The following is a 22,745-nucleotide window of genomic DNA, read 5'->3' as shown; positions in this document are numbered from 1 at the left end:
ATTCATCCAGCAACGGCTACGCCCCAGCCATTAAAGATCGATTCACTGCTTCCAAAGACACTTCAAACAACATCTTCTCTTTGGCCATGACGAACCTGAAGACCGAAGACACCGCCATCTATTACTGTGCAAGAGACCACAGCGAGAGGAACCAGGGCTGGACCCGCACAAGAACAGCTCGAGAGGGAATTCAGCAACTTGCACCTTAACCTGAAGGTCAGTACTTGATTCAAATGTAATTATTTATGTCAGTGATCAGAGTCAAAACACAAGCTCCTTCTTACATAACTGACACAGAGAAAATTAAACAGTAAAACCGAACAAATCAATCGATCTAAAAGGAGGGGCTTTCGTCTGTTGATGTTTACTGTTAACAGTTTCAGCAAATACAGACTTGGATATAATCCTCGTTTTATTATTTCTGATACTTGGAGAAAGTGTATGTGCATTGGGTTTGATAAACTTCTGCCTAAATTGTAAATTAGATCAGAAGTAATCGTCTATTTGAAGTGAATATTGAGCGGCAGGACTGAACAGAGAGTGAGTGCAGTTTTTGTGCGGGTGTCTGTCACTGTGACTACAGCAGTGGATCACGGTGCTGTGCACAGCGACATCCTCATACAAAAACCTCAGTGAAAGAGTTTGTCCAAATTGGTGATCAGGGCCACAGCAGGATTGTCAACTTAAATGAGGCTTAAATAAAACAAAATATTAGTTTGTGAAAAGGTAGAACAATCTTCCACTTTATCTTTGTTGACCGACACGCTAAATGTGCCCCGTGGGTTTAAAAGTGTTCCGATCCTCTTTATAAATGTAATGACCCGGACAAGCTGAAATAACTCACAGATTCGCTCTTGGAAGAGACAGTTAGTTTTTTGAGTGAACGGTGAAATTAAATCTCTGTATTTTACAGTTAACAGTCTGCCGCAGTATTTGACACGCTGTGTCTCACTGTGATAACTGGCACAGCAGTTACTGTCAATACAAAAAGCCCCTCAGCAATAATTAACTGAGGCTGGCTCAGTGATCGCTTTTACAACCCAACTTTATTTACAGTGAAGTATTATTCATATCCAGCACTGACAAAATGGCAATAATTAATATGGAAATCTGTGACAATTATTCACTCGTTAGTTGGTGATTTCAAGAACATGATCATGTGTTACTCTGAAATATAAAACATTAGGGTCGTTTCTGAACAGCAAGCGATCTCCACAAGTACAATTCTAGTTCAATGAAAATGTACCGCGATTTTACCTTGTCTCTGGTTTGTGAATATTTAAAATAATGGTGGATTTCTGTCTATTTTGTGCAGGTCCGGTTATTGTACGGAGCTGCCCAGGGAATGTGACACTGTGACTACTTCGACTACTGGGGACAAGGCACCATGGTGGCGGTGACTGCAGGTAAGAATCATTCAATTATTTATGAACTGTTTTACTTGAGTCTTTGTTTTATTTATTTATTTATTTTAACAATGCATTCGTTCACTGAATTGCGGGTTTGCTGGATTCTGTATTGAGATTTTGTTGTCATGTTTTATGTGATTCTGCTGAAAAAGGAATTATTCTGCCTGTTGATAAAAGGTTCTGCTGAGGGATTCAGTCCCTGGTTGTTATGATTTGATGTTTATTTGCTGAGGACACTGTGTGGCTGGGTTACTTTAAATACCTAACGCCTGTTAAACAGTTTGGTATTTCTGCAATGTTTAATCTCGGTGAAATCTGGTGGCTGCAGATTTTACCACCTCCTGCACAAGTGTTAGAAATCTACCCAATATTCACAAAATATGCTGCAGTATCTGTGTCAATTTATTGAACACTTCCCGCTTATTGACAATGCTGATGATATTCTTCCATATTTCTGTTTGTTTTAATTGTTAATTCACTTGCTGAAAGGCGGATTTGGTGGGTTCTAGATATAAATTTTCTTGAAATGCTGTTTGTAGAATTGAGCTGGTTCTCCATGAGACGAATTTCAGCCCCTCGGTGATGTAATTTAGTGTTTTTCTGCTGAGGAGATTGTGTTTGGGTGATTTTGAATGAGTAAAATTTGTGAAACAATTCTGGCGTTTCTATATTCTTTAAACTCGGTGATATTGAGCGTTTCCATGTTTTGTAATTGAATGAAAATAAGACACGTGTTTGAAACTGCTTGGCACACGATTGTGGGTGGACAACGGTCAGGATTTTAGAGTTTTTTAAAAGTGATGATTGCAGATTAAACTAAGCCACAGTTTTAAATGCTCTTTCCGAACATAATTTGTTCCTGCAATCACAGCCTGGCTTTTCTTCAATGTTCCATCTTGGTGGGATTGATGGATGCAGCTTTTATCTCTCCTGTCAACTGTTGAAATGCGTTTGAAATATGGTCCAACATGAATAAAATATGGTAAAGTTTCAAAAATATTTTGGACATACCCCACCTGCTCACAGTGATATTACTGTTGTTCTGTATTTCTATTTAGTTTGATAATTCATACATTTGGTGCCGAACTGATTTGCTGGATTCGATATTCAGATGTTTTTGAAATGTTACGTTTGATTCTGTTGAATGTAGAATTGAGCTGCTTCTCAATGAAACGGGTTCAGTCCTCACGATGAGTTTTGGTGTTTTGCTGCTGAGGAGATGGTGTGTCTGGGTGACTTTGAATAAGTACAATTTGTGAAGCGGTTTTCTGTTTCTACGTTGTTTCTGCATTGTTCAAACTGGGTGACATTGAGCAGTTACACGTTTTCTGGTTAAATGTAAAAAGGTTTGCGCGTTTGAATCTCCTTGAAACACAATTGTGGGGAGTAAACGTGGCCGGTTTCGAAAATAAAGAAAGGAATTAAAGATTTGATTGACATTTTTAAATTTTACCTAATGATTACTGATTAAACTAAACCATGGCGTCATTAAGAACGCAATTCGTTACTGCAGTCTGAAACTATTTAATTAAAACGTTTTCAAATTCGTGAGTAAAATTAATATAACTTAAACAATTATAATGCGGTATTATCACCATATTATCCAAATATGTTTCCATATTAATATCATTAATCATCAATCTCCTTCCACAATTCTGCTGTGCTTTGCACACCATCAGCATGACCGGAAAAGTTTGTAGGCTGGGAATATTTTGTGATTATTTATGAAACTGTTTTAATAATAACATACTGATTCTACAGCACTGTTCAATTACACAAGATATATTTGAATTAATTTTTATTTCTCTGATTACGTTTGCAGTTACTTAAATAAGAGTGTTATATTGCAGTTTGGCAATTTATGTATCCGGTTATAGTATTATTTATGTGCAGCAGCAAGAATATTAATTATCTCTTCAACGTCATTTGTAGTTGTCTCTGACCTAATCATAAAGAGTTTTCTCAGAGGTGGAAGTCGCTGACAGTGCAGGAATTGTTCTTATGATTTTATCTGAATTGTAGGAATGTCCAGACTGCACAGTGCTGGAGCTTGACAAGTAAAAGCTTGAAATTCAAAGAGATTAATTTAATTACAAAAAGAGAATATTAGCTTTGCAAAAAATAATAACATCCTGTCTCGCAGAGCTGTGCTGTACACAATATAACATTATTGAAATAAAACAAATTATACAATCGAAGAATAGATTATATCTGAGCCTCAAGCTTATTTCTTCTTAACTCGTAAATTGAACAAAAACATTTCTCCATCATTTTCTAGATATTACACATGTCTGAATTATTCCATCCGATAATTTGAAGTTTAATATTTAATTAAATCCAAATATTTATCAAATTTCAGGCAGGAGCAGGTTTTGAATTACAGAGAACCATGTTTTATTATTTATATTATAGAGTACAAATCAGCTGACAGGTCAACTAATTGACAATTGGCAATAACTTGCAATGCGACTTTAGTACTAACTAATTCAACATAAATTAACTGCTACAATTGGGTAGCATACTGGCGTGTTATATCAAAATATTGGAGAATGTTTAATTGCCCTGAAAATAATTTAGAAAACAATACATTTATTTGCTCCGGTTGATGAGGTGGCCCGCCTCCATTGTTTTGTTGATTGTATTTAATTAAGACATTGGATCAAATCGGGTAATCAGTTTCCAATGTGAATGTTTCCTGGTTTGTTTATTTCTTATCAAACACTGGATCTCTGTCACAGACATTAAACTCCCCTCAATCTGTTCTATTTAATGTGTTCATTCTCAGTGAAAATACATTCTGCCCAGTTCAGACAGGAGAAATAGCTGAAAGGCGAAGGGAGTTTGAAATTTTTATCAGTTTATTTTCACAGTGGTTATTAATTTCATTTGTCGTAAGTTGACCATTTATCAATTAGAATCAAGCAGTTTGAATGATTCGATCCCCTGTGTTTCAGAGTGAAATTTGACACACTAGGTACACTCTCATCCGCACACTGTTTCTCCCTCACACACTCCCTCTCTCCCAGAAACCCGGACTATTCCTCAAACACACAGACACTCTCTCTCACAGACACTCTCACATACACGATAGCTCTTCAAAAACACACAGTCTCTCTCACACACATACTCGGTCACACACGCATTGCCTCACACACTCATTCTCTTACATACTCTCTGTCTCCAACTTTCTCTCTCTCCAACTCTCCCTCACACACCAACAGACTGTCACTCGCTCTCTCACAGACACAGGCACATTATCCCTCTCTCTCTTTCAGACAATCTCCCTCTCTCACACACACTCTCTCTTACACGTTTTACCAATCTCACTCACATACACAATCATTCACAGACACACACTCTCGCACACATGCACTCTCGCACACATTATCTCTTACACACACGCTCGTTCACACACATGCCCTGTCACACACATCTCTCCAACACAAAAACGCTCTCTCACATACAGGCTCTCTCACACATCCGTTCTCTCACACATACACTCTCTCACACATACACTCTCTCACACATACACTCTCTCACACATACACTCTCTCACACATACACTCTCTCTGACATGCATGGTCTCTTGCAGGCATGCTCTCTCACGCACATGCTCTCACACACACGCTCTCTCACACACACAGCCTCTCGCTCACACATGCTCTCTTGTACTCCTGCTCTCTCACACATATATCCTCTCTTGCATACATGCTCTCTCATACACATGCGCTCTGATACTCACACTCTCTCGCACATTCACTCACTTGCTCACTCACACTCATGCTCGTTTACACACATGCTCTCTCACACACATGCTTTCTCACACACTTGCTCTGTTGCACACATGCTCTCACACCCATGTACTCTCCCACACATGCTTTCTCACACACACTCTCTCAATCACATATCTCTCACACTCACGCTCTCTTGCACACACGCTCCCTGACACACATGCCCTCTCACTCACATGCTCTCACATACACACTCTCTCATACACTCACTCTCGACACTCATGCTCTCACACACACACACTCTGACACACACGCTCACACCCACACACTCTCTCTCATTCTCTCTTGCACACACGCACTCTGACACACCTCATGGTCTCTCTCGTACTCATGATTTCTCGCACACATGCTCTCTCACACATGCTGTCTCGCAGTCATGCTCTCTCACACACATGTTCTTTTGCACACATGCTGTCTCATGCACACGTTCTCTCACACACATGCTCTCTCACACATATGCTCTCTTGCACACATGCTCTCTCACACATATGGTCTGTTACACACTCACACACACGTGTTCTCACACACATGATCTCTCGCACACATGCTCTCACATACATGCTGTCTCACTCACATGCTTTGGTGCATACATGCTCTCTCACACACATGCTCTCTTGTGAAAGCACTCTTTCACTCACATGCTGTCTCACACACACAATTTTGCACATGCAGTCTCTCTCCTGTGCACACTATTTTGCTCCCTCACACACACAGATATCCTGTCGCTCGCAGAAATACACACAATCGCGCTCTCACACACAGATATTCTCTCACACACAGATACTCTCTTGCACACACACACTCACACGTGTACTCTCTCTCTCCCACTCTCTTGATCCATCTCTCTCAGAAACAATCACACGCATGCATGCAGACACATGCATACACACAGTCACGGGCTCTCACATACCCAAATTCTCCCTCACACACACACTCAGACACGCACACACTTTCAGATACACAGGTGAGAGCGACTGAACTAACATCAATAATAATAATCATTATTATTGTCACAAGTAGGCTTACATTAACACTGCAATGAAGTTACTGTGAAGAGCCCCCAGTCACCATACTCTGGCGCCTGTTCGGATACACAGAGGGAGAATTCGGAATATCCAAACCACCTAACAGGTCCATTTTCGGGACTTGTGGGAGGAAACCGGATCACTCGGAGAAAACCCACCCAGACTCCGGGGAGAACGTGCAGACTCCGCACAGGCAATGACGCAAGTGGGAATCGAACCCGGGTCCCTGGTGCTGTGAAGCAACAGGGTTAACCACTGTGCTGCCGTGCCGCCAAATCAAGGCAGCATTGAAACGTGAGACCTCAAGCAGCCCAAACAAAGAATGAATGGATGGGAATGAGGGGAAGAATCTCCGCTGGTTGGAGTCACAACCAGCACCAAGGTGGATGGATTCCATTGCTGGAGGCCAATCAGCTCAGTTCTAGGACATCACTGCGAGACTTCTTCAGGGCAGTGTCCCAGGTCCAACCATCTTCAGCTTGTTCATCAATGGCCTTCTTTCCATCATCAGGTCTGAACAGGGGTTGTTGGCAGATGATTGCACCATGCTCAGCACAATTTGCAACTGTGCAGTCACTAAATAAACCTGTAAATAAAGCAACATGGAGGCTCCATCCGGTTCTGGCTGACAAGTGGTAAGTAACAGTCAAGTCACCCAATTGAAGGCAATGCTCACCTCCAGTAAGAACAGATCTAACCACCGCCCCTTGACATTGACTGGCATTACCATCATTGAAAACCACTAACAACCTCCTGGTGATCAACATGGACCAGAAAGTGATCTGGGCGAGTCATAGAAATTTTGAGGCCAGAAGAACAGATCAAAGGTGAAAACCCATCTTCTGACTCCCCAAAGCCTGTCTACTATCTAAACATCCGCTGCTGAAGCTCATCGTGTCTCCGTAGGCAGCATTTTCCAAACCGATGACAGCGGCCATTTGGACAAGGACAATAGACACATGGGAACATCACCAACTGGAAGGTCCCCTCCTCACCATTCACCATCATGACTATGTAATATATCTCCGTTCCTGCACTGCCGCTGGTTCAACATCATGTATCGGACTCGGGGAAACACCACATGGACTGCAATGGTTAAAGAAGGAAGCTCAGCATCTTCTCAAAGTCAATGAGGGATGGAAGATAAATGCAGGCCGAGCCTACATCACAAGAATGAATAAACACAACACACTCTCTCTGACACAATGTGACAAGACTTTTACGGGCACAAAAATCCCATTTGCAAAATGAAAATCCGTTAAGTCGCAGGAATGTTCATTGTCCCAGTTCTAAATTCTTTTCTCACTCAACTTTTTTCAGCACCACGCACTCACCCACTCTAACACATCAACCCTCACTCACACACGCTCACTCACCCTTTCACACACACACCCTCATTCACACACCCTCACTCACACACCCTCACTCACTCACACCCTCACTCACACACCCTCTCACACACACCCTCACTCACACACGCTCACTCACCCTTTCACACACACACCCTCATTCACACACCCTCACTCACACACCCTCACTCACTCACACCCTCACTCACACACCCTCTCACACACAACCTTACTCACATGCCCTCACTTACACCCTCATTCACACACCCTCACTCACACGCCCTCACTCACACACCCTCACTCACACACCCTCACTCACACACCCTCACTCACACACCCTCACTCACACACCCTCACAAACACACCCTCACTCACACCCTCACTCTCACACCCTCACTCACACACCCTCACACACACACCCTCACTCACACACCCTCAATCATACACCCTCACACACACACCCTCACACACACACACCCTCACACACACACACCCTGACACTCACACACCCTCACTCACACACCCTCATTCACACACCCTCATTCACACACACTCACTCGCACACCCTCTCACACATCCTCTCTCACACACACCATCACTCACTCTCATACCCTCACTCTCACACACCCTCACTCACACACCCTCACTCACACACCCTCACTCATACACCCGCAGTCACACACACCCTCACTAACCCACCCTCTCACACACACATTCACACACACACCGTCTCACACCCTCACTCACACACCCTCTCACACAACCTCACTCACACACCCTCTCACACACAGACTCACACAACCTCACTCGCACGCCCTCACTTACACCCTCATTCACACGCCCTCACTCACACACCCTCACTCACACAACCTCACTCACACAACCTCACTCACACAACCTCACTCACACAACCTCACTCACACACACACCCTCACACAACCTCACACACACACCCTCACTCACAAACCCTCGCTCACACACCCTCACTCACACACCCTCATACACCCACACTCAGATACCCTCACTCACACACCCTCACTCGCACACCCTCTCTCACACACCCTCACTCACACACCCTCACTCACACACCCTCACTCACACACCCCGTCACTCACACACCCTCACTCTCATACCCTCACTCACACACCCTCTCACACACCCTCACTTACACATCCTCTCACACACCCTCACTCACACACCCTCACTCACACACCCTCACTCACACACACAAACTCACACACCCTCTTACACACCCTCTCACACACCCTCTCACACACCCTCTTACACACCCTCTCACACGCACACACACTCACAGCTCCCACTCTCCCACCCACACACACCCTCACTCACCCACCCACATTCATTCGCCCTCACTCATACACCCTCACTCACACACCCTCACTCACACACCCTCATACACCCACACTCACATACCCTCACTCACACACCCTCACTCACACACCCTCACTCACACACCCTCAATCACACACACTCACTCACACACCCTCTCACACACACCGTCACTCACACACCGTCACTCTCATACCCTCACTCTCATATCCTCACTCACACAACCCTCACTCTCTCATCCTCACTCACACGCCAAACTTACACCCTCATTCACACGCCCTCACTCACACACCCTCGCGCACACACCCTCACTCACACACCTTCACTCACACACCTTCACTCACACACCCTCACTCAAACAACCTCACTCACACACCCTCACACACACACCCTCATTCACACACCCTCACTCACATACCCTCACTCACCCACCCTCACTCACACACCCTCAAACACACGCCCCTCAAACACACGCCCCTCAAACACATGCCCTCACTCACACAACCTCACTCACACACCCTCATTCACACACATTCACTCACACACCCTCACACACACACCCTCACTCACACACCCTCATACACCCACACTGACATACACTCACTCACACACCCTCACTCACACACCCTCACTCGCACACCCTCTCACACACACCGTCACTCACACACCCTCACTCTCATACCCTCACTCACACACCCTCACTCACACACCCTCACTCACACACCCTCACACACTGACTCTCATAGATCTCACTCACTCACACACCCTCATTCACACACCCTCACACACACACCCTCACACACACAGCCTCACACACACCCTCACTCATACACCTGCAGTCACACACGTCCTCATACACCCTCACTGACCCGCACTTTCACACACACATTCACACACACCGTCTCACTCCCCCACTCACACACCCTCGCTCACATACCCTCTCACACAACCTCACTCACACACCCTATCACACACGCTCTCACACACAGACTCACACAACCTCTCTCACACGCCCTCACTCAGACCCTCACTCATACACCCTCTCACACACACCCTCATACACCCTCACTCACACCCTCACTCACACGCCCTCACTCACACGCCCTCACTCACACGCCCTCACTCACACGCCCTCACTCACACACCCTCACTCACACACCCTCACTCTCACACCCTCACTCACACACCCTCACTCACACACCCTCACACACACACCCTCACTCATACACCCTCAGTCACACACACCCTCAGTCACACACCCTCATACACCCTCACTAACCCACCCTCTCACACACATATTCACACACACACCGTCTCACACTACACTCACACACCCTCTCACACAACCTCACTCTCACACACCCTCACTCACACACCCTCTCTCACACGCCCTCACTCACACGCCCTCACTCACACCCTCACTCATACACCCTCTCACACACACCCTCATACACCCTCACTCACACCCTCACTCACACGCCCTCACCCCCAAAGCCCATCACTCACACGCCCTCACTCACACACCCTCACTCTCACACCCTCACTCACACACCCTCACTCTCACACCCTCACTCACACACCCTCACTCACACACCCTCACACACACACCCTCACTCATACACCCTCAATCACACACACCCTCAGTCACACACCCTCATACACCCTCACTAACCCACCCTCTCACACACACATTCACACACACACCGTCTCACACTACACTCACACACCCTCTCACACAACCTCACTCTCACACACCCTCACTCACACACCCTCACTCACACACCCTCACTCACACACCCTCACTCACACACCCTCACACACACCCTCACTCACGCACCCTCACTCACACACCCTCAGTCACACACCCTCACTCACACACCCTCACTCACACACCCTCACTCACACACCCTCACTCACACACCCTCACACACACACCCTCATTCACACACCCTCACTCACACACCCTCACTCACACACCCTCACTCACACACCCTCACTCACACAACCTGACTCACACACATACCCTCACACACACGCCCTCACTCACACACCCTCACTCACACACCCTCACTCACACACCCTCACTCACACACACAAACTCACTCACACACCCTCACTCACACACCCTCACTCACACACCCTCACTCACACACCCTCACTCACACACCCTCACTCACACACCCTCACTCACACACCCTCTCACACACACACACTCACAGCTCTCACTCACGCACCCACATTCATTCGCCCTCACTCACCCACCCACATTCATTCGCCCTCACTCATACACCCTCACTCACACACCCTCACTCACACACCCTCACTCACACACCTTCACTCACTCACCCTCACTCCACAACCTCACTCACACACCCTCATTCACACACCCTCATTCACACACCCTCACTCACACACCCTCACTCACACACCCTCACTCACACACCTTCACTCACTCACCCTCACTCACACAACCTCACTCACACACCCTCACACACACACCCTCATTCACACACCCTCACTCACACACCCTCACTCACTCACACACCCTCACTCACTCACACACCCTCACTCACTCACACACCCTCACTCACACACAACCTTATTCACACACCCTCACTCACATACCCTCACTCACCCACCCTCACTCACACACCCTCAAACACACACCCTCACTCACACACCCTCACACACCCTGACTCACACACCCTGACTCACACACCATCACTCACTCACCCTCACTCACACACCCTCACTCACACACCCTCACACACACACCCTCACTCACGCACCCTCACTCACACACCCTCAGTCACACACCCTCACTCACACACCCTCACTCACACACCCTCACTCACACACCCTCACTCACACACCCTCACACACACACCCTCATTCACACACCCTCACTCACACACCCTCACTCACACACCCTCACTCACACACCCTCACTCACACAACCTGACTCACACACATACCCTCACACACACGCCCTCACTCACACACCCTCACTCACACACCCTCACTCACACACCCTCACTCACACACACAAACTCACTCACACACCCTCACTCACACACCCTCACTCACACACCCTCACTCACACACCCTCACTCACACACCCTCACTCACACACCCTCACTCACACACCCTCTCACACACACACACTCACAGCTCTCACTCACGCACCCACATTCATTCGCCCTCACTCACCCACCCACATTCATTCGCCCTCACCCATACACCCTCACTCACACACCCTCACTCACACACCCTCACTCACACACCTTCACTCACTCACCCTCACTCCACAACCTCACTCACACACCCTCATTCACACACCCTCACTCACACACCCTCACTCACACACCCTCACTCACACACCTTCACTCACTCACCCTCACTCACACAACCTCACTCACACACCCTCACACACACACCCTCATTCACACACCCTCACTCACACACCCTCACTCACTCACACACCCTCACTCACTCACACACCCTCACTCACTCACACACCCTCACTCACACACAACCTTATTCACACACCCTCACTCACATACCCTCACTCACCCACCCTCACTCACACACCCTCAAACACACACCCTCACTCACACACCCTCACACACCCTGACTCACACACCCTGACTCACACACCATCACTCACTCACCCTCACTCACACACCCTCACTCACACACCCTCACTCACACCCCCTCAGTCACACACACCCTCATGCACCCTCACTAACCCACCCTCTCACACACACATTCACACACACACCGTTTCACACCCTCACTCACACACCCTCACTCACACACCATCACTCACACACCCTCACTCACACACCCTCTCACACACCCTCTCACACACACACACTCACAGCTCTCACTCACCCACCCAGATTCATTCGCCCTCACTCACACACCCTCACACACACCCTCTCTCATACCCCCTCAGTCACACACACCCTCATACACCCTCACTAACCCACCCTCTCACACACACATTCACACACACACACCGTTTCACACCCTCACTCACACACCCTCACTCACACACCCTCACTCACACACCCTCACTCACACACCCTCACTCACACACCCTCACTCACACACCCTCACTCACACACCCTCACTCACACACCCTCACTTACACACCCTCACTCACACACCCTCACTCACACACCATCACTCACACACCCTCCCTCACACACCCTCATTCACACACCCTCACTCACACGCCCTCACTCACACACCCTCACTCACTCACCCTCACTCACACACCCTCACTCACACACCCTCACTCACACACCCTCACTCACACACCATCACTCACACACCCTCACTCACACACCCTCACTCACACACTCTCACACACACACCCTCACTCACACACTCTCACTCACACACTCTCACACACACACTCTCACACACACTCACTCACACACCCTCACTCACACACCCTCACTCACACACCCTCACACACACACCCTCCCTCACACACCCTCACTCACACACCCTCCCTCACTCACACACCTTCACTCACACACTCACTCACACACCCTCATTCACACACCCTCACACACACACCCTCACTCACACACCCTCACTCACATACCCTCACTCACACACCCTCACTCACACACCCTCACTCACACACCCTCACTCACACACCCTCACACACACACCCTCACTCACACACCCTCACACACACACTCACTCACACACCCTCACTCACACACCCTCACTCACACACCCTCACTCACACACCCTCACTCACACACCGTCACTCACACACCCTCACTCACACACCCTCACTCACACACCCTCACTCACACACCCTCACTCACACACCCTCACTCACACACCGTCACTCACTCACCCTCACTCACACACACTCACTCACACAGACTCACTCACACACCCTCACTCACATACCCTCACTCACACACTCTCACTCACACAGCTCACTCACACATCCTCACAACACACAGTCACTCACACACCCTCACTCACTCACCCTCACACACACACACACCCTCACTCACACACCCTCACTCACACACCCTCACTCACACACCCTCACTCAGACACCCTCACTCACACACCCTCACTGGACTGTAACGTACACAGCTCAGATAGCTGGATTGTGATGTACACAGCTCAGTTAGCTGGATTGTGACATACACAGCTCAGTTAGCTGGATTGTGACGTACACAGCTCAGTGAGCTGGATTGTGACGTACACAGCTCAGTGAGCTGGATTGTGACGTACACAGCTCAGATAGCTGGATTGTGACGTACACAGCTCAGTGAGCTGGATTGTGACGTACACAGCTCAGTTAGCTGGATTGTGACGTACACAGCTCAGATAGCTGGATTGTGACATACACAGCTCAGTGAGCTGGATTGTGACGTACACAGCTCAGTTCGCTGGATTGTGACGTACACAGCTCAGTTAGCTGGATTGTGACCTACACAGCTCAGTTCGCTGTATTGTGAGGTACACAGCTCAGTTAGTTGGATTGTGAGGTACACAGCTCAGTTAGCTGGATTGTGACGTACACAGCTCAGTTAGCTGGATTGTGACGTACACAGCTCAGTGAGCTGGATTGTGACGTACACAGCTCAGTGAGCTGGATTGTGATGTACACAGCTCAGATAGCTGGATTGTGACGTACACAGCTCAGCTAGCTGGATTGTGACATCGACAGCTCAGTTAGCTGGATTGTGACGTACACAGCTCAGTTAGCTGGATTGTCATGTACACAGCTCAGTTCGCTGGATTCTGACACACACAGCTCAGTTAGCTGGATTGTCATGTACACAGCTCAGTTAGCTGGATTGTGCCGTACACAGCTCAGTTAGCTGGATTGTGACGTACACAGCTCAGTTAGCTGGATTGTGACGTACACAGCTCAGTTAGCTGGATTGTGACGTACACAGCTCAGTTAGCTGGACTGTGGCGTACATAGCTCAGTTAGCTGGATTGTGACGTACACAGCTCAGTTAGCTGGATTGTGACGTACACAGCTGAGTTAGCTGGATTGTGACGTACACAGCTCAGTTAGCTGGATTGTGACGTACACCGCTCAGTGAGCTAGATTTTGACGGACACAGCTCAGCTAGCTGGATTGTGACGTACACAGCTCAGTTAGCTGGATTGTGATGTCCACAGCCCAGTTAGCTGGATTGTGACGTACACCGCTCAGTTAGCTGGATTGTGATGTCCACAGCCCAGTTAGCTGGATTGTGACGTACACCGCTCAGTGAGCTAGATTGTGATGTACACCGCTCAGTGAGCTAGATTGTGACGTACACAGCTCAGTTCGCTGAATTGTGAGGTACACAGATCAGTTAGCTGGATTGTGACGTACACAGCTCAGTTCGCTGAATTGTGACGTACACAGCTCAGTTAGCTGGATTGTGACGTACACAGCTCAGTTAGCTGGATTGTGACGTACGCAGCTCAGTTAGCTGGATTGTGAGGTACGCAGATCAGTTAGCTGGATTGTGACGTACACAGCTCAGTTCGCTGAATTGTGACGTACACGGCTCAGCTAGCTGGATTGTGGTGTACACAGCTCAGTTAGCTGGATTGTGACGTACACAGCTCAGTTAGCTGGATTGTGATGTACACAGCTCAGTTCGCTGAATTGTGAGGTACACAGCTCAGTTAGCTGGATTGTGACGTACACAGCTCAGTTCGCTGAATTGTGAGGTACACAGCTCAGTTAGCTGGATTGTGACGTTCACAGCTCAGTTAGCTGAATTGTGAGGTACACAGCTCAGTGAGCTGGATTGTGACGTACACAGCTCAGTTAGCTGGATTGTGACATACACAGCTCAGTGAGCTGGATTGTGACGTACACTGCTCAGTTAGCTGGATTGTGACGTACACAGCTCAGATAGCTGCATTGTGATGTACACAGCTCAGTTCGCTGAATTGTGAGGTACACAGCTCAGTTAGCTGGATTGTGACGTACACAGCTCAGTTAGCTGAATTGTGAGGTACACAGCTCAGTTAGGTGGATTGTGACGTACACAGCTCAGTTAGCTGGATTGTGACGTACACAGCTCAGTTAGCTGGATTGTGACGTACACAGCTCAGTTAGCTGGATTGTGACGTACACAGCTCAGTGAGCTGGATTGTGATGTACACAGCTCAGTTAGCTGGATTGTGACGTACACAGCTCAGTTAGCTGGATTGTGACGAACACGGCTCAGTTAGCTGGATTGTGACGTACACAGCTCAGTTAGCTGGATTGTGACGTACACAGCTCAGTTAGCTGGATTGTGACGTACACAGCTCAGTTAGCTGGATTGTGACGTACACAGCTCAGTGAGCTGGATTGTGACGTACACAGCTCAGTTAGCTGGGCGGCTGGTTCGTGATGGAAAGCGACCCCAACAGCGCGAGTTCAATTGCTGTATCGGCTGAGGTTCTCATGAAGACCACCATTCTCAAACTTGCCCCTCATCTGAGATGTGCTGACCCTCAGGTCAAATCACCACAAATCAGCTCTGAAAAGGAGAGCAGTCTCTGTGATTATGGCGCCATTTACATTTTATTTTACATGATGGCTGAAATAATGGGGAAAACCCTCTGCTCCTCTCATTCAATTCAATGAAAGTTACATCATTCAGGTGGCATCAAAATGCTATTTTTTGTCATGTGATAGAGATGGAGAGAGAGATGTGAGTTTCTATTGAGGGGCCATAGAGATGGTGATCCCCAAATGATAGACGCTGAAATGTGGATGTAACGTTTAATGAGAAAATATTCGGATAAACGCATGGTCACATTTTGAAGTGCTTGTTAACTTATAAATCACAAATAACAGAGTCTAACTTGTTGAATGGACCATTCTCCCCCAGCGACACCGTCTCCGCCCACTCTCTACAGCCTGGTCTCCTCCTGTCAGCAACACAACAGTGACGGCTCCGTGACCTTCGGCTGTTTGGCGATGGACTACTCCCCAGAAATCACCAGCCTTACCTGGAAGAAAGATGGGCAGCTGATCACCACTGGAGTTAAGAAATACCCGTCAGTGAGAAACAAGAAGGGAACCTACACCCTGAGCAGTCAGTTAACCATCACCGAGTCAGAGGGGGGATGCAGCGAAATCAGCTGTGAGGTTCGACACAGCGGCTCAGACAAGCGCATTGGAATGAAATGTAAGTGTTGTGGAATCTGTGAGAAACAGATGCTTTGATTACTTTATTTACATCTTTGGTGATTACACATTTATGGTTCTCTGCATAGTTCTGATTCCTGCGCGAAATAGTGACCACAGAGAAACTGTTAAAATATAATTCGTCATTTTATTCGTTACAACATCTTCCTCAAGAAATGTCTAACTTGTGTTTCTTGAAGGCCCTCCACTTGTCAACACTCCAAATGTTCTCCTCACCGTGAGTTCCAATGAAGAAATCTCAAGACAGAAATTTGCAACCATGGTCTGTTCAATCAACGATTTCCATCCAAAGTCAATGACGGTGAAGTGGCTGAAGAATGGACAACCCATGGGTTCAGGATTTGTCACCTCGCCCCCCTGTGAAGTGAACGGGAACTTCTCGGCGAGCAGTCGGCTGACAGTCTCCGCTGGGGAATGGTTCAGCAAAGCGGTCTATACCTGCCAGGTCACTCATCAAGAGGTCACACAAAGTCAAAACATCACCGCGTCTGGTAAGAGACTCAAACAGAGGAAACAATAAATCATCCTGCACTCTGATGTTAATCCAAATCAGGAATTTACTGAAGTTAGTGTAAAGCACAGAACAACTTCTAATTTACTGCCATGTAGTTTGTGTTTCATTCTGATGTAAGAGCTGCATGAGGGTTGCTTATCATTCACGATTTTATGAATATAGAAATAAATTTATCCCTATAATTTGAAGTAATTTAGTGAGTGAGGTGGATGAATGAATTGAAAATCGCTTATTGTCACAAGTAGGCTTCAAATGAAGTTACTGTGAAAGGCCCTTGGTCGCCACATTCCGGCGCCTGTTCGGGGAGGCTGGTATGGGAATTGGACCCGCGCTGGTGGCCTGCCTTGGTCTGCTTTAAAAGCCAGCGATTTAGCCCCGTGCTAAACCAGCCCCTGGTGGACTTGATACCAGCTTTATCCTGAGACGGCTGATTATATTTGAGAGTCAGTGGGTGTCTCAAACACTTAACTGATAACAGCTCCGGGGGAAAGCGTTGGAAAGTTCATCCAACCTATTTATGGATCAGCCTCCAGTACTTCGTTCCTGAGATCAGGAATGGAATATTTGTATTGGGAATGCTGAAATACTGATTCGTTCGAACGATATCGGGGCTGACTGTATTTCACAATGAGAATAGTTTTCACAAACCAAACTGATTTTCCATTGCGTATAGAAGATTAAAGGCGGTCTTTAGAGGTTGATGTTTCGAAGTTGATTCATTCCCATTTAGAGTTCAGGCTGAATCCTGTTGTCCTGATTCTGAAGATCAAACTTGGGTTGATTTCCACTTTTTTCATTCGCAGATCCTTCCCTTTGCACTGATGCCTCAGTAACAATACTGCCACCACCAATAGAACAGGTCTTACTGGAGGCGACTGTAACCTTAACCTGCGTCATTTCGAATGCTCCTTATGGAGTCAACGTGTCCTGGAGTGAAGCGAAGAAGCCGCTGAAATCAGAGATTGCCGACCAGCCTGGAGCAGATACTGAGAGCGTGGTCAGCAAATTAAACATCTCGACACAAGCCTGGCTGAGTGGGGCTGTGTTTGACTGTGTGGCGAGCCATCAGGACCTGCCAACTCCTTTAAGAATTTCAATCCACAAAAAAATTGGTGAGCGGTGAGACTGAAGCAATAAGTGAGCCATCGTGTCTATTTCTAGTGTCAGTGCAGCGGTCAGTATTTAGCATTCAGTGTATTTATGGTCCATTCTGATTGGTAATTCCACTAACTAAATACTCTGGGCGTTTAGAGTTTAAGGTGGAAATTGATATGCAGATGAATGAACAATGAAACCCAACAGTGATATTGGGTTTAGATGGAGCGAGACCATAGACCACAAGACTGAGGAACAGACGTTGGCCATTGGGCCCATCAACACCGGTCCAGCCTGCAGTGAGGTCATGACTGATCTGATGTGATAATCTTAAACTCGTCTTTCCCGACTTATCCCTATATCTCTTGACGCATTCACAGATTTAAAGTATGTCTCCCTCAACCTTGAACATACTGAACAACCCAGAATCTACAGCCCCTCGGGTTAAATAATTCCACAGCTTCCCTACTCTCTGAGAGAGGAAATTCCACCTCATCTCTGTCTGAAATGGGCGAACCCTCACTTTGTGATCATGCACGCTGGTCCTAGACGCTCCCACACGGGAAAACAACCCCTCAGCATTTATCCTAAGGAGCTCCCTGAGAATCTTTCATGTCTCAATTAGGTGGCCTTCATTCCTCTAAACTCCAATAAGTACAGCCCAGCCTACTTAACCTCAGCTCATAAGGAAATCCCTCCATACTCGGGATCAACCTCGTGAACCTTCTCTGGACTGCCTTCAAAACCAATCTGTCTTCCTTAGATAAGGGCGCCGAGACTGTTCAAAGTATACCAGGTGCAGTCTCACCAATGCCTTGTATAGTTTTAGCCAGACTTCCCCATGTTTATATAATATTCCCTTTGAAATGAATGTCAACATTCAATTTGTCTCCATATTACCTACAGAACTTGCTTTGTGTGATTTTTGCACGAGGACCCCCAATTCCCCCGTTACTTCAGCTTTCTCCAGTCTTTCTCCATCTGAATAATATTCAGTTATGTACTTCCTCCTACCAAAGTGTCTAACCTCACATTCTCGGTCCCTCTGTGTATTTTCTGTAATCCTCACCACTTGCCTTTCTACCTATTTTTTGTCATCTGCAAACGTGGGTATAGAACATTCATTTATTAAACACAGTTTTGAAATTCATGTATATTACATCTACTGGCCCCCCTCTCTCTCGCCTTCTCGTTATCACCTCAAATAAGGGCAATAAATTTGTCAGGCATGATTTACCCTTCACGAGGCCGCGCTGACTCTGTTGATTATATTGAGTATTTCTAAATGCTGAGCGATTGGATCCGTTATAATGGACTCGAACCGTTTCCCACTGACAGATGTTAAGGTCACTGGCCTATCGTTACCTGTTTTTGTCTCCCTCCCCTTTTGAATAAGGGTGTTACATTGGCAGTTTCCCAATCCTCTTGGGGTAAGGTGGGAGGAGCCTGGTGTGGAGTTTATACACCAGCACAGAACAGCTGGGCCGAATGGTCCGTTCCCCTGCTATCCACATTCTGAAACTTTCGAATCCAATATGTAAATTCTCAGGGAAAAGGCTTGTGTCCACCTCTGCTCCGAGCTCGGAAACCGGACAGATCCCAAAGTGGAAAATGGAAACCTTTAAAATCCAACACAAAACACATTTCTCTCACATCTAACCCGCGGTTCCATTGTCTCCAGAATTCCCCATTTTATTTACATTTATTGTACATTTTCTGCAGATCCCAACCCGCGGGAACCGTCCGTCTCTGTCCTCCTGCCCTCGGCTGAAGACGTCTCCGCTCAGAGATTCGTCTCCCTCAGCTGCTTAGTGAGAGGTTTCTCCCCCCGAGAGATCTTCGTCAAGTGGACCGTCAATGACAAGCCGGTGAATCCCGGGAACTACAAGAACACCGAGGTGATGGCGGAGAACGGCAATAGCTCCTTCTTCATGTACAGCCTGTTATCCATTGCAGCGGAGGAGTGGGCCAGCGGCGCTTCTTACTCCTGTGTGGTGGGACATGAAGCCATCCCCTTGAAGATCATCAACAGAACGGTTGATAAATCCAGCGGTAAACCCAGTTTTGTGAACATTTCCCTCGCTCTGATGGACACCGTTAATTCATGTCAATGAGAATCTATCAATTGCATTTCGAACTAAATAAAAAAATTAAAAAGTTTTTTTTCCTCCAATTGTGATTTAAATGTACAGCCGCTTAATTAATGGAGCTTCCACTTTGCTGATATTAGATCTGTTCAATGAGACCCGGATTTCTACAGGTCTCAGCCCCAAGTCTCATACAACCAGTGCTCCCAGCTCAGATACACCCTGGGTTGGAGACAGAGTAACATTCGTTAATTGCAGGATTCACAAAATATATTCATTGACTTTCTTCCCGCTGAGGAGAAATCGGACACTTTCCCATTTCAGACAGACAAACACATCACATTTAGATCTCGGTGTTCCTGCTTCTCCCATTGCCCATCCCTTTAAAATTGATGCCAGCTTAAAATTGCTGCATCACACCCACTGGGAACTGAATGGAGAATCAAACAGAAACAAGGACCAACAATCGCCCATCACGGAGAGGGGAAAGGGAAATGTTTAATCCATTATATCTCCACCTCTCCTACAAAATCAGTAGGAGCCCCTAGGTAATCCACTGTCCCCCCACCTCCCCCACAGAGACAGGAGGAGGGGCATTAGTTAATGCACTCTACTGCCACTTCCTCAAAAGAGAGAAGAAGGGGCATAAATTAATCCACTGCAACCACACTTCCCAAAACAAAGAGGGGGAGGGGTTATAGTTAATCCACTGCATCCCCACTTCTCCAACAGAGAGTGGGGAATGGACGTTAGCTAATGCCCTGCACCCCAACTCCCTAACAAAGAGGAAGGGACTTAGTGAACCCACTATACCCCTCACTCCCACACCAAAGCATGGGGGGCAGTAGTTAATCCAGTGTATCACCACGCCCCAACAAATAGTGGGGGAGGAGCATTAATTAACCCTGTACCCCCACTTTCCCACCAAGGAGCTGGGGCATTAGTTGATTCACTGTACAGCCTCTTCCAACAAAGAAAGGGGGAGGGCCTAAATAAATGCACTGTCCGCCCACTTCCCCAACAGAGAAGGATGGGCAATATAAATCCATTTTACCTCCACTTTCCCGACGAAAAGAGGAGGAAGGTGATGAGTGAACTCACTGTATCTCCACCTCCTCAGCAGGGGGAACCCAAAGAGAATTTGTTCAGCTGGCCAGAGAGGGAGAGACTATTAAATCACTATCCACCTACTCCCCAAGCAGGGAATTTGGGAGTGGATGTGTCTCTACACTAAGGACTCAGTTACTGACATTACAAGACGGCTTGTAGCTTACTGGTTGAAGATTTTAAAAGCCCATCATGCTAAAGATGTTCTTAAACTATCTATTCACGCAACATTTTTTTTTTAGCACCCTTGTTCCTCTTATCCATATGCAACAACTGATTTCCCAAAATCCAAATCCGGATGGTGATTGAATTCTCCCTGGGTTTTCAGTGTTCTCTCCTGAGGCACCTCCTTGCATTTTTGCATTCGGTCAATGATGTCAGCTTGCAACTCACAGAAAACACATTTATAAGCAGAAAGTTCAACATATTCTACATCGGTATCAATAATACCCACAACTGGCAAAGCTACAGGCAGCTGATACAAATACACAGACAGATAAAGACACAAACACTAAACATACAGGCACACGTACACACACCCACAACCATATACATGAGCACACATAGACACAAACACACACATATATGTACACATAGAAACACATGCATACATATACACATAAACGAACAAAAATTTACAAACATGCACATAAACACAAACAAGCACACGTTTATGTACACAGAGACACTCGTGTACACACACACACAAATCCACACACACAGGCCGGCATGCACAAACATGCACATACATCCACATGTCCACATAGATACACAAATATGCAAACACAAACATATAAAACCATACACGCAGACTGACCCAA

At 46.9% G+C, this 22,745-nt stretch overlaps 1 gene segment (V, D, J or C); it reads left to right on the top strand.

Annotated features, from left to right (window-relative positions):
• The first annotated feature begins 1,364 nt into the window (after positions 1 to 1,364).
• Positions 1,365 to 20,890, top strand: LOC140418710 (Ig heavy chain C region-like). The segment is given in 5 exon segments: positions 1,365 to 1,406; positions 16,802 to 17,101; positions 17,301 to 17,612; positions 18,439 to 18,747; positions 20,453 to 20,890. Coding segments are annotated over 5 exon segments (1,332 nt in total).
• The last annotated feature ends 1,855 nt before the right edge of the window (positions 20,891 to 22,745 follow it).

Source organism: Scyliorhinus torazame, chromosome 5, assembly GCF_047496885.1.
Source record: "Scyliorhinus torazame isolate Kashiwa2021f chromosome 5, sScyTor2.1, whole genome shotgun sequence".
NCBI classification, from domain to species: Eukaryota; Metazoa; Chordata; class Chondrichthyes; order Carcharhiniformes; family Scyliorhinidae; genus Scyliorhinus; species Scyliorhinus torazame.
The sequence above is the reverse complement of the archived record's forward strand: the minus strand, read 5'-3'. Positions and strand labels throughout refer to the sequence as shown.